We start from the raw sequence: 12,806 nt of genomic DNA, 5'->3' as shown, positions 1-12,806 counted from the left end.
GCCAGTCAGCGTGGGGCTGGTAGGGGTGCTGGGCTCTTGCTGACTGTCACCACCCTGCTCGCCCATCCAGTGAAGGCCCCCGTGTGTCTGAGTCGCGAGCTGGGGGTGATGCAGCCGGGCCAGACGGTGGTGGAGCTCTCAGCAGATGGTGTGTGCCACACCTCCCGCTGCACTGACGTGCTCGACCCTCTGACCAGCTTCTACCAGATCAACACCACCTCCGTGCTGTGTGACGTCCACTGTGAGGCGGTAGGGGGAGGGGGCTGGGGGCCCGGGGGGCTGGGTGTCCGTGGGGCCCTTCAAGCTCGCCCAAGCTCTTTGGACAAGTCTAGAGGGTGGGCATGGCGGGGGACCTCCAAGACCCCCTGTGCAAAGTGCCGAAGCCAGAGGGGAATAGCAAGAGTGCAGGCCTGGTGAGGGTGGACATTTGACAGAGAAAATACACATTTATTAAGCACCTACTTGTGCCTGGCACATTCCCTGTCATCTTGGTTTGTGTCTTTGTATTGCTACCATTTGTTGAGTGCTTCTTTATGCCCAGTACCTAGGACAGCAACTGGCTTCTAGTAAGGCCTGGATCAGAATTAGTCGAGCAAAAGATGATGAAATTATTCCCATTTTTCAGATGAGAAAACTGAAGTTTAGGGAGGTCCAGCTGTTTGTCAACATTTCCCCAGGAACTGGGACCCAAACGAAAGTTTATCTGGAATGAATACTGGCACCCTTAGTTAGCAGCCATGCCGTCTCTTGGTCCACTGGGGCTGGGTCAAGGAAGGGCTGTAAGGGAGGTTCAGGGTACATAACGACGGCCTTCCTACTCGACATTGAAAGAGGCTGGGGGTTTCCTTCCCAGCCATCTCCAGCGCCCCTCCTCTGGTTTCTGGGCTCAGGGACAAGTAGAGAGTGGGAGCGCAGGAGGGTGGAGGTGGGCCCCGGGGCTGAGCCCATCGAGTCCCGCCCCGTCCTACAGAACCAGGAGTACGAGCACCCGAGGGACCTGGCAGCCTGCTGCGGCTCCTGCAGGAACGTGTCCTGCCTCTTCACCTTCCCCAACGGCACCACCTCCCTGTTCTTGGTATGCCGCCCTTAACTACACAGCTAGGAAGGGGTCCCAGGCAGGAACACCTAGGACCAGCTCCCAGGACTGGGTCCACATGGGGTCCTGGGCAGTGCCAAGTTCTGGGTGGCACCTGTCCTCAGAGCTGTGCCCTGTTGGTTCACTTGGGCCATCGTCCCCAAGCCCCCATCACCCCCCCTGTCCCCCCAGCCCGGGGCGTCCTGGATCGCAGACTGCACCCGCCACCACTGCAGCAGCACTCCCTTGGGTGCCGTGCTCGTCCGCTCGCCCATCAGCTGCCCGCCGCTCAACGAGACCGAGTGTGCCAAGGTCAGTGCCAGCCACCTCTCCCTACAGCATGGCTGGAGGCCAGGGGTACTGGCTGTCTTAGTGGTGGTGGTGGGTAGGGGCAGGGGTGTCTTTTGGTGTGGAGATGTGTGGAAGGAGGTCTTCCCTGGAACCTGGACGTATCCAGCCACCTTGACTCCACCCCAACTCCACACCTCTCCATGTATCTTTGCTCTGACCCCATCATACTGCATCCACACACATCACATGAGCGCATCCAGATGCACACAGACATACACACATTCTCAGCACACTCATATACACACCACCGTGGGCAGTCAGCCACCCTCAGGCACCACACACTCCACAGGGCCGTTAACACCTCATCGGGCCAGTGCGCATGCCACACACCAAGGCACACTTGCACACATGCATCACACAGATGTGTTGTTCAGTCCTGCAGTGCTAGCATGGAGAGCTGTCATTCTGCACACACCTAAAGGAAAAGATTTCCTGGAGGGTTTAGGCCTATAGTTGAATTATTAGAGTTCCTGACATTCAGTTCAGTTCAGTTGCTCAGTTGTGTCTGACTCTGCAACCCCATGGACTGCAGCACGCCAGGCTTCCCTGTCCATCACCAACTCCCCGAGCTTACTCAAACTCATGTCCATCGAGTCAGTGATGCCATCCAACCATCTCATTCTCTGTCATCCCCCTTTCCTCCTGCCTTCAGTCTTTCCCAGCATCAGGGTCTTTTCCAGTGAGTCAGTTGTTCGCATCAGGAGGCCAAAGTATTGGAGTTTCAGCTTCAACATCAGTCCTTCCAATGAATATTCAGGACTGATTTCCTATAGGATGGACTGGTTGGATCTCCTTGCAGTCCAAGGAACTCTCAAGAGTCTCCTCCAACACCACAGTTCAAAAGCATCAAGTCTTCGGCGCTCAGCTTTCTTTATGGTCCAACTCTCACATCTATACATGACTACTGAAAAAACCATAGTTTTGACTAGACGGATCTTTGCTGGGAAAGTAATGTCTCTGCTTTTTAATATGCTGTCTAGGTTGGTCATAGCTTTTCTTCCAAGGACCAAGCATCTTTTAACTTCATGACTGCAATCACCATCTGCAGTGATTTAGGAGCCCCAGAAAACAAAGTCTGTCACTGCTTCCACTGTTTCCACATTTATTTGCCATGAAGTGATGGGACCAGATGCCATGATCTTAGTTTTCTGAATGTTGAGTGTTAAGCCAACTTTTTCACTCTCCTCTTTCACTTTCATCAAGAGGCTCTTTAGTTCTTCACTTTCTGCCATGAGGGTGGTGTCATCTGCATTTCTGAGGTTATTGATATTTCTCCCAGCAATCTTGATTCCACCTTGTGATTCATCCAGCCCAGCATTTCTCATGATGTACTCTGCATGTAAGTTAAATAAACAGGGTGACAATACACAGCCTTGACATACTCCTTTCTCAATTTGGAACCAGTCTGTTGTTCCATGTCCAGTTCTAACTTTTGCTTCCTGACCTGAATACAGATTTCTCAGGAGGCAGGTCAGGTGGTCTGGTATTCCCATCTCTCATAATTTTCCACAGTTTATTGTGATCCACAGAGTCAAAGGCTTTGGCATAGTCAATAAAGCAGAAATAGATGTTTTTCTGGAACTCTCTTGCTTTTTTGGTGATCCAGCAGATGTTGGCAATTTGATCTCTGGTTCCTCTGCCTTTTCTAAATCCAGTTTGAACACTTGGAAGTTCTTGGTTCATGTACTGTTGAAGCCTGGCTTGGAGAATTTTGAGCATTACTTTGCTCGTGTGTGAGACAAGTGCAATTGTGCGGTAGTTTGAGCATTCTTTGGCGTTGTCTTTCTTTGGGATTGGAACAAAAACTGACCTTTTCCAGTCCTGTGGCCACTGCTCAGTTTTCCAGATTTGCTGATGTATTGAGTGAAGAACTTTAGCAGCAGCATCTTTTAGGATTTGAAATAGCTCTACTGGAATTCCATCACCTCCACTAGCTTTGTTCATAGTGATGCTTCCTAAGGCCCAGTTGACTTTGCATTCCAGGTTGTCTGGCTCTAGGTGAGTGATCACACCATCGTGATTATCTGGGTTGTGCAGATCTTTTTTGTACAGTTCTTCTGTGTATTCTTGCCACCTCTTCTTAATATTTTCTGCTTCTGTTAGGTCCATACCATTTCTGTCCTTTATCGAGCCCATCTTTACATGAAATGTTCCCTTGGTATCTCTAATTTTCTTGAAGAGATCTCTAGTCTTTCCCATTCTAATGGGAAAGACTCTCTATTTCTTTGCACTAATCACTAAGAAAGGCTTTCGTATCTCTCTTTGCTATTTTTTGGAACTCTGCATTCAGATGGGTATATCTTTCCTTTTCTCCTTTGCCTTTAGCTACTCTTCTCAGCTGTTTGGAAGGACTGCTCAGACAGCCATTTTGCCTTTTTGCATTTCTTTTTCTTGGGGATGGTCTTGATCACTGCCTATGATCCTGTACAATGTCACAAACCTCTGTCCATAGTTCTTCAGGCACCCTGTCTATCACATCTAGTCCCTTAAATCTATTTCTCACTTTCACTGTATAATCGTTAGGGATTTGATTTAGGTCATACCTGAATGGTCTAGTGGTTTTCCCTACTTTCTTCAATTTAAGTCTGAATTTGGCAATAAGGAGTTCATGGTCTGAGCCACAGTCAGCTCCCAGTCTTGTTTTTGTTGACTGTATAGAGCTTCTCCATCTTTGGCTGCAAAGAATATAATCAGTCTGATTTCGGTGTTGACTATCTGGTGATATCCATGTATAGAGTCTTCTCTTGTGTTGTTGGAAGAGGGTGTTTGCTATGAGCAGTGTGTTCTCTTGGCAAAACTCTATTAGCCTTTGCCCAGCTTCATTAGGTACTCCAAGGCCAAATTTGCCTGTTACTCCACGTATCTCTTGACTTCCTACTTTTGCATTCCAGTCCCCTATAATGAAAAGGACATCTTTTTTGGGTGTTAGTTCCAGAAGGTCTTCCAGGCCTTCATAGAAACCATTCAACTTCAGTTTCTTCACCATTACTGGTCAGGGCATAGACTTGGATTACTGTGATATTGAATGGTTTTCCTTGGAAATGAACAAATGTCATTCAGTCATTTTGAGACTGCATCCAAGTACTGCATTTCAGACTCTTTTGTTGACTATGATGGCTGCTACATTTCTTCTAAGGGATTCTTGCCCGCAGTAGTAGATATAATGGTCATCTGAGTTAAATTCACCCATTCCAGTCCATTTTAGTTCGCTGATTCCTAAAATGTCAATGTTCACTCTTGCCATCTCCTGTTTGACCACTTCCAATTTGCCTTGATTCATGGAACTAAAATGGCACCCCACTCCAGTACTCTTGCCTGGAAAATCCCATGGACTGAGAAGCCTGATAGGTTACAGTCCATGGGGTCGCAAAGAGTTGGACATGACTGAGTGACTTCACTTTCTTTCACTTTTCATGGACCTAACATTCCAGGTTCAGATGCAATATTGTTTTTTACAGCATTGGACTTTACTTCCATCACCAGTCACATCCACAACTGGGTGTTGTTTTTGCTTTGGCTCCTTTTGGCTCCAAAATAACTTTCTGGAGTTATTTCTCCACTGACCTCCAGTAGCATATTGGGCACCTACTGACCTGGGGAGTTCATCTTTCAGTGTCCTATCTTTTTGCTTTTTCATACTGTTCATGGGGTTCTCAAGACAAGAATACTGAAGTGGTTTGCCATTCCCTTCTCCAGTGAACCACATTTTGTCAGAAGTCTCCACCATGACCCATCCATCTTGGGTGGTCCTACATGGCATGGCTCATAGTTTCATTGAGTTAGACAAGGCTGTGGTCCATGTGATCAGATTGGTTAGTTTTCTGTGACTGTGGTTTTCATTCTATCTGCCCTCTGATGGAGAAGGATAAGAGTCTTATGGAAGCTTCCTGATGGGAGAGACTGATTGAGAGGGAAACTGGGTCTTGTTCTGATGGGCCGGGCCATGCTCAGTAAATCTTTAATCCAATTTTAAATTGGAGGGCTGTGTTCCCTCCCTGTTGTTTGACCTGAGGCCAAATTATAGTGGAGGTAATGAAAATAATGGCGACCTCCTTCAAGAGGTCCCATGCACGCACTGCTGCACTCAGTGCCCCTGATGTAGCCTGATGCAGGCCACCGCTGACCCACGCCTCTGCCAGAGACTCCTGGACATTGACATTAATACTGAGCTTTTAACGATTTCTGGTCTCACCCAGAATACAATTACACACATCCAGTCATTCTCTCTCATTCATACCGACACACATATGCAAAATCACACATAAATCACAAAAATCACACACATATACTGAGACACACACACACACACACACACACACACACACATACTTATTTACAAAGAACTGTCACATCCATTCTTTTATCCATTTCACTGTAGAGGAGAAGGGCTATCAGGGATCATTGTCCCATTTTAGACGTGGGAGAATGGGCTTCCCTGGTAGCTCAGTGGTAAAGAATCTTGCTGCCAAGTAGATGTGAGTTCGATCCCTGGGTTGGGAAGATCCCCTGGAGTAGGAAATGGCAACCCCACTCCAATATTCTTGCCTGGAAAATCCCATGGACAGATATGGGCTACAGTTCATGGATTCGACTTAGCGACTGAGCAGAAGCACAAGCAGGAGAGATGGCAAAACTGAGTCCAGAGGAAAGAGGTATCTTATCCAGGACTGAGAGAGAGCCCAGACCACTGCTCCACATAGGTCAGTCCCTTCCCTCTCCCTCCCCTGACCCTCTGTGCAGGAAACACTAAGCAGGCTGACAGTGCCGGGGGCAGGGTACATAAGGAGAGCTACCGCCACACAGACAGGAGGCCCTGGCACCCTGCCCCATCTCTACCCAGCCTCCAGCCTCACTGGGGGCTGAGGTAGTCTTAGATCCAGTGTCCCAACCAGTCAGGTTAGGCTTTGTGACTCTCAATGATGGCCAGCCCAGGGGCCCTTCCCGCTCTGGCCTGGGCCTGCTGGACCACTGGGCCTGGAACTCCTGCCCTGGAGCATCATGGGAGGAAACAAGTCAAGACTCTTGCAATCTTTGTGCCTCTTGCTGACATCTTGGCTCCTGGCCTAGACAGAGTCTGCCACCCACCTCTTCTCCTCTCCCTCTAGGTTGGGGGCTCAGTGGTACCTTCCTTGGAAGGATGCTGCAGGACATGTGAGTGAGCAAATGTAGGCCATTGAGGGTGGGGAGGGGGCTCTGGTCGGGGGTACAGGGTATCATGTTGGGGCTCAGAGGGCCAGGTTCCTGGCCTGGCACCTCTGGTGGTGGCTCTTTCTGAGGGAGTAGATGAAGAGATAACACTTCCACCGTGGTGTTCACAGAGCTGATGTAGGGCTGCAGGTGGGCAGGGGCCGTGCTCACATCCCTTTCCCAATAAAAGGCCTCTGCTCCTTGTTGGACATGGGGGACATTGGGATGTTGGATCCAGGAGGTCAGTAACTCCCCAGCTACTCTGCCTCCTCCGGGCATGCCATGACTTCCAGCCCAGATGCCCCTACGTGAATTCTCCTGTGCTCAGGAGCCCTGTCTTGGAGGTGCCTCCTGGGTGGGCCTCAGGCGCACGGGCTCCCTGACCAGGTCTGAGTGAGAGCTCTGAGCATCTGTCCTCACCCCTACCCCGGGAACCCACAGCCCCAGCTGCATGTGTGTGTGTGCTCCCATCAGCCTGAGGACCTTTGACCCCATGCCTCTCATTCCCCAGGGCCCTTGACCCTCCCATGGAGGGATGTAGGATATGGGACCCTTTTATGTCCAGCTCACATATTCCAAGGACACTGAGCTCAGTGCCTCATTGGCTGATCTCTGTCCCCTGAGGATCACAACAGAGTTGTGCCTCTGTTTCCTGGCACAACTCATGCTCTCTGAATGTCCCAGGTGCTCCATGTGACCTGTGACCCGTGTCCCTCTCCCCAGGTTTCCCGGGGACCCTGCTTCCCGTGGTCCCCATTAGCCCCGCCTCTCCTCCACGCGTTATTGTCCACTGCCACCCAGGTACTCCTCTCGGAAGCCCATGGGACGGAGGCGTGTAGCTGCATTGCTATTTCCAGCAATGTCCCTAATGCTAGGTGGCCCCAAGCCCTGCGGGTGGGGGAGGGGGGCATGGTGCCCCAGCTCCCTGCCGCTGGCAAAGGCCATAAGGCCCACAGTGCATGCTGGGTAGCAGGCTGCACCCTGGGCTAGCATGGGGATGCTTCAGCAGTGGCCACTCTCCTGGCACCACATGCCCACCAATGCCCAGTGGTTTGCTCCCACTGGTCACTCAGCTGGTCTCAGCCCAGGACCCTGATGCCATGGCCAGGACAGTCCTTGGTTCTTCTGCTTCCTGGGACTAGAGAAGGAGGAAAAAGTGCACTTAGCTCTGGCAAGGAGACCTCCAGCAGGTGTGGTCAGAAACCCACTGTGGTGAAGCCCAGAGGCCAGAAGAGAGGATTCCACCCCATTTCCTGTGGGCACACTGGGGTCACAGAGGGAGTCTATGCATCTGGCAAATATTTGTTTAGCACCAATATGCCAGGCCTTGTTCTAGGCCCTGTAGATAAAGCAAAAATGACACAGTCTCGTGGAGTTGCCGTTTTAGTGGGGGAGTGAAAGTGTGAAAGTCGCTTAGTCGTGTCCGACTATACAGTCCATGGAATTCTCTAGGCCAGAATACTGGAGTGGGTAACCTCTCCCTTCTCCAGGGGATCTTCCCAACCCAGGGATTGAACCCAGGTCTCCTGGTTAGGCAGATTCTTTTTACCTGCTGAGCCCCAAGGGTAAAGCTATATTGCTTAGTGGGAGAGACAGAATGGCAAGTAAATTACAGTAAGATGGATGTAACTGGGTTATGGGGGTTGAAATTTATGCACTTGGGGGTGGGCTTCATTAAGAAAAGGATCCCAAACTTACAAGAGTGAAGATTTACTTAGAATGAGAACTCATAACAAATTGTGGAAGGAGCCTGTGCAAAAGAAGACCCTAATGCTTATGTGTCAAGAGCATCATTTCACATCTGTCTCTCAGGATGGTGACAGTGCCCTGGGTAGAAATAGGGAAGGGAGGGATCAGGGAAGGAGGTTGGGTGGAGCAGGATGCTGTTGTTTAAGAAGAGGATCAGGAAAGGCCTTGGTGAGGGAATATTTGAGCAGGTGAGGGTGTGCATGAGCCATGTGACTGGTTGTGGGAAGCATGGTCCAGGAAGAGGGTTTATCATGGACCGTGATAAGCATGGTCCATGCTTATCAGTTTCTATCTCTGCGATGCCCACGTGAGGTGGGCCTGTCGTGTTTGATAGCTATGGAAGCCGAGTGATCCTGCTGTGTGCAAGCATTGACTATGCTAGGGACTGGGGCTTCCATTCACTCCAGAAACTGCAAAATCTGAATGCTTGAACAAAAGCTCAGAGAGGGGACAATACACACCCAGGGTCACCAATGGCTTAGAGACAGGTATTGGGGCTTGGGTAGAGGGGCAGCTTGCTTTGTCCCCAGATCCTCCTCTCCCCTAGCCCAGAGCCCCCAGGCCATCTCAGGCATCCTTCTCTGTCTCACCATCTCCCCTGCCTTGCCGCCTCCAACTCCTTCCGGGGCACTGGGTCACGAGCTTTTCCTCTGATTGGGAGGGACTCTAATGTGGGGCACTAACGCTGGTGGAGGGGCCCTCCAGCATGACACTAACCCCCCCAGTCTGGCCCAGCCTGCAGCCCCGGGAGCACTCCTTAGCCGTAGCTGCCTCACTCACCCTGTCCCCGCAGGTAAAGAGGATGGGCGCTCCTGCAAGAAGGTGACAATCCGCATGACCATCCGCAAGAATGAATGCAGGAGCAACACCCCTGTGCGTGGCCCTGGCAAGACGGTGGGGGTGGGGTGGGGTGGGGGCGAACCGAATATGGGAATGGAGGGAGCTTTGGGGGGAAGGAAGCCTCACAGGCCGCCTCACTGGCCTGCCTATCTCCAGGTGAACCTAGTGTCCTGTGATGGGAGGTGCCCATCCGCCAGCATCTACAACTATAACATCAACACCTACGCCCGCTTCTGCAAGTGCTGCCGTGAGGTGGGCCTGCAGCGGCGCTCCGTGCAGCTCTTCTGTGCCACCAATGCCACCTGGGTGCCCTACACGTTGCAGGAGCCCACCGACTGTGCCTGCCAGTGGTCCTGAGGCCTGGGGGCGGGGGCTGGCCGGACCACTGTCTGCTCTGGCTGGCCTAGTGTAGGGTGGGCGGGGGCGGGGGCACTAAAAGTATGGAGAGCTGGTATGTGCTGAGGGTGGAATGAGCAGAGCACAGAGAGTGACCAGAACCGGCCGCACTGGCCCATCCTGCCTCTCCCTCCTCCACATGTGGGAGAGTGCCACAGCTTGGGGCTCAGGGAGCTCAACTCTGTCCCTGGCTTGAGGTCTGGGAAGGGCCCTCTGTCACTGGAGACTCTGGCTGCAGTGTTGGTGGAGGAGGAGACAGCTTTCCTGAGAAGCTGGGACCAAGGCTGTACCCAAGACCCAGCAGAGAGCCTGGATCTGATGACCCATCCTCCTCCTTGGCCCTCTGGACCACAGAAGAACCACAAACTCAGTAAAAGGAAAGAGGGCTTTAATTGCAACACCCGGATGTGCTCAGTGCTGTCCAGGAGGGCTTCCCAGAAGCAAAGAGGGTGGGTTCCCAAGCCCATGTGCCCTCACCAGTATCTATGAGGTCAGGTCCAGAGACTGTTCACTGTGTGTTCAGTGACCTTCAAGTTTGCCATAACCCAGAGAGGGGAGCCCTGGTAGTCTGTCATTGATCTTGTAATTCAGGAAAGGCTTTAGAAGAACAGGGCCATACTCACCTCCACTCTCACCCCTCAGAACCAGCCTCCCTGGCCAGTGGGCTGGCTCTGGTGAGGTGTGATGGAGGACCCTCCATGTGGGTCCAGCTCCACTCACCCCCATGTGGCTGCACAGTCCACCCCTCCAAGGGCCTTAGGGTGTTGAATGATACCTTCAGGCTGCAAGGGCCACCCTGGCTCTGCCATGTCTTTTTTCCAAGTACTTTTTTCCAAGTACATGGTCTCTGGAACAGCCCAAGTTCGGGGTTCCTAGCTCTGCCAATGCCCAGCTCTCTGCTTCATGAGACGGTCCAGTAGGAGAGCAATGGTCAGTGGGAAGTGAGGCCTGATGCGTGTGTAGCCGTCTCTGAGCGTCTGTCAGAGCCTGGTCTCTGAGCCACAGCGTCCTTCCTAAAGCCAGCCTGGGGCTCCCTCCACACCCCACCACGTGCCACTTTGTGCTTCTGGGTCCAAAGGATATGAACGTGAGGGTGTTCTGACCCCAGCACTGCCCTGTATGTCTGGAGACGTGTGGCTGCCCTGGCGCCCTTGGGATGGGGGCCCTGTGCCAGGATGGTCCCCAGCTGTTCCTGCAGCCTCTTCGTTCCTGTATCTGTATTCTGTTTGTATATCCAATAAACCACAGGAACCCATCAGGCCTCTGAGCATCTCTGAAAGTGTCAGGTTTGGTTTGAATCTGAAGGAATTTCAACTCTGAAGACAAGACCCTATTTTAGGACCCTGGAGGTCACCCTGACTTCTCCTGCTCCACCCTCACTATACACTTACAGGTGGCCACACGCTCTGATGATCACACTCATCTCTGGAATCACAGTGTTTCTGGGTATCCGTCCCCACCCAGGTACCCCCTCCTGCCTGCTTCTCCTGGAAACCCACCTCACACCCCAACCCTATGGCTAAAACTCCCAGTCCTGTTCCCCTAGCTTCCTCCTGGGGAACCAAGTCTTTTAGGCTAAGACACGAATGAAAGGTTAACAAGAAGCAAATCACCAACCAGCATGCTTCCTGCTCTGCAATGGGGGAAGATAGCAAAAGGTGAGGATGTCAAACCTAAATCAACACTGCTCAGTGGCATTCAAGAAGCCAGTACCCATAGTGCTGATATGAGTGTTCATTGATACAATTATGAGATGTTGATTTACATTAAAAATGCACATACCCTTTGACTCAGCCATCTTATTTCTAGGAAGCTGTGGTGGGCTGAGCAGCGGTCCTCCAAAAACATCCACATTCAGTGCCAAGAGCCTCTGAATGTGTCCCTTACATGGTAAAGGGGCTTTGCAGATGTGATTAAGTTCAGGATCTTGTGGTGGGGAGATGATCCTAGATTATTCAGGTGGGCCCAAGGGAATCACAGCAGGATAAGTGTCAGAAGAGATGCGATGATAGAAGCTGAGGCTGGAGGTTATGGTAATTTGTTACAGCATCAGGAAACGAACACAGCATCTAAAGAAGTAATTCCTAAAAAGAGGCGTGTGCCAGGATGTTTATGGCACTTTATCTTAAGTTAAAAAAAATAGATAACTTTAAATGCCTATCATTAGGGAAGGATTAAAATAACCTAGTACAGTCACACCAAAGAATACTATATAGCCTTTTAATAAACTGATATGGTGGGCTCTTCAGAATATGTTAAATGAAAGAAGGAAATTGTGGGTCAGTTCCCAGAGAATGACCTGCTTCCTTCATGCACCTATGCAGGGACACACACACACACACACACCCCACCTACCCACCATATCCCTCTCATTCCCTTGAAGGGTTTTTAGGACTAAGGAGGCCCTTCCTGGCTGTTTGGGCCAGCTGGTTCCATGTCAGCATTGGTCCTGGAATAGCCTGTTGGGTTCTGAGGGTCCCAAAGGCTGCCACTGCATACAGAAGGTTGAAGTGACCACCCCCGAAGAGCCTCAAGGCATGTCTATAGCATCTCCCCCATCCTCGGTTGCCTCCCCACTCTCTGCACGTGACTTAAAGCTTGAGGGAACCCTGGAGGCCACACACCAGACAGGTAAGGAAACGGAAGCCCAGGACCCGGCCATCAGAAAGTTGGTAGCCGAGCTGGGCGGCCGTCCAGCCTGCAGCCCCCTGTGACGTATTTGCCAACACGAGGGGCTTTGAGCTCCAGAACGATCCCATTTTCCGTGCTTCAGGCTCAAGTTCCCGCCCTGATTTTCTGGGCTTAATCCTCTTCCTGTGGAAATCAATAAGGACATTGTGATGGAATGATTCACGTTCAAGGTCAGGCCGGAGCAAATTGGAGGCGACATGCTGATTTTACTGCCCTCACTTAGAGGGGAGCCAATCCTGCTCTCAGATTCCTTAACCCTTTCCTTGCCTCTCCCATCTGCTGTGTCAGCACCTGCCCCAGCTTCAGGCTTCTCCCCCAGGCCTAGGTCTGTTCGCCCACCTGTGGCCCTGACTTTTACATCTCTCTAAGCCTCTGACCACCCAAGCCTTGAAGCCTCACACACTTGTGGTGGTGGTTTGGGGGAGGCAGATTGCAAACATAGCCCCAAACCAAAAAGGAACAACTTCAAGGTGAAGGTTAAATGCTGCCTGAGTAAGTTCACTGGCCATGTCTTGCC

The 12,806-nt window shown here is 51.4% G+C and overlaps 1 protein-coding gene across 1 annotated transcript in view; it reads left to right on the top strand.

Annotated features, from left to right (window-relative positions):
- Positions 1 to 10,856, top strand: part of OTOG (otogelin) — an 87,053-nt gene extending 76,197 nt beyond the window's left edge. Inside the window, exons 51-56 of the mRNA XM_086339762.1 lie at positions 71 to 249; positions 971 to 1,075; positions 1,268 to 1,387; positions 6,532 to 6,577; positions 9,156 to 9,235; positions 9,359 to 10,856. Coding sequence (XP_086195888.1) covers positions 71 to 249; positions 971 to 1,075; positions 1,268 to 1,387; positions 6,532 to 6,577; positions 9,156 to 9,235; positions 9,359 to 9,559 — 731 coding nt within the window. The 3' untranslated portion in view covers positions 9,560 to 10,856. The remainder of the gene's footprint in view (positions 1 to 70; positions 250 to 970; positions 1,076 to 1,267; positions 1,388 to 6,531; positions 6,578 to 9,155; positions 9,236 to 9,358) is intronic.
- The last annotated feature ends 1,950 nt before the right edge of the window (positions 10,857 to 12,806 follow it).

This window comes from Bos grunniens, chromosome 15 (genome assembly GCF_055505025.1).
Source record: "Bos grunniens cultivar Pamir isolate PY7600 chromosome 15, Bosgru_T2T1.0, whole genome shotgun sequence".
Taxonomy (NCBI): Eukaryota; Metazoa; Chordata; class Mammalia; order Artiodactyla; family Bovidae; genus Bos; species Bos grunniens.
This window is presented reverse-complemented; position numbering and strand designations above follow the sequence as displayed.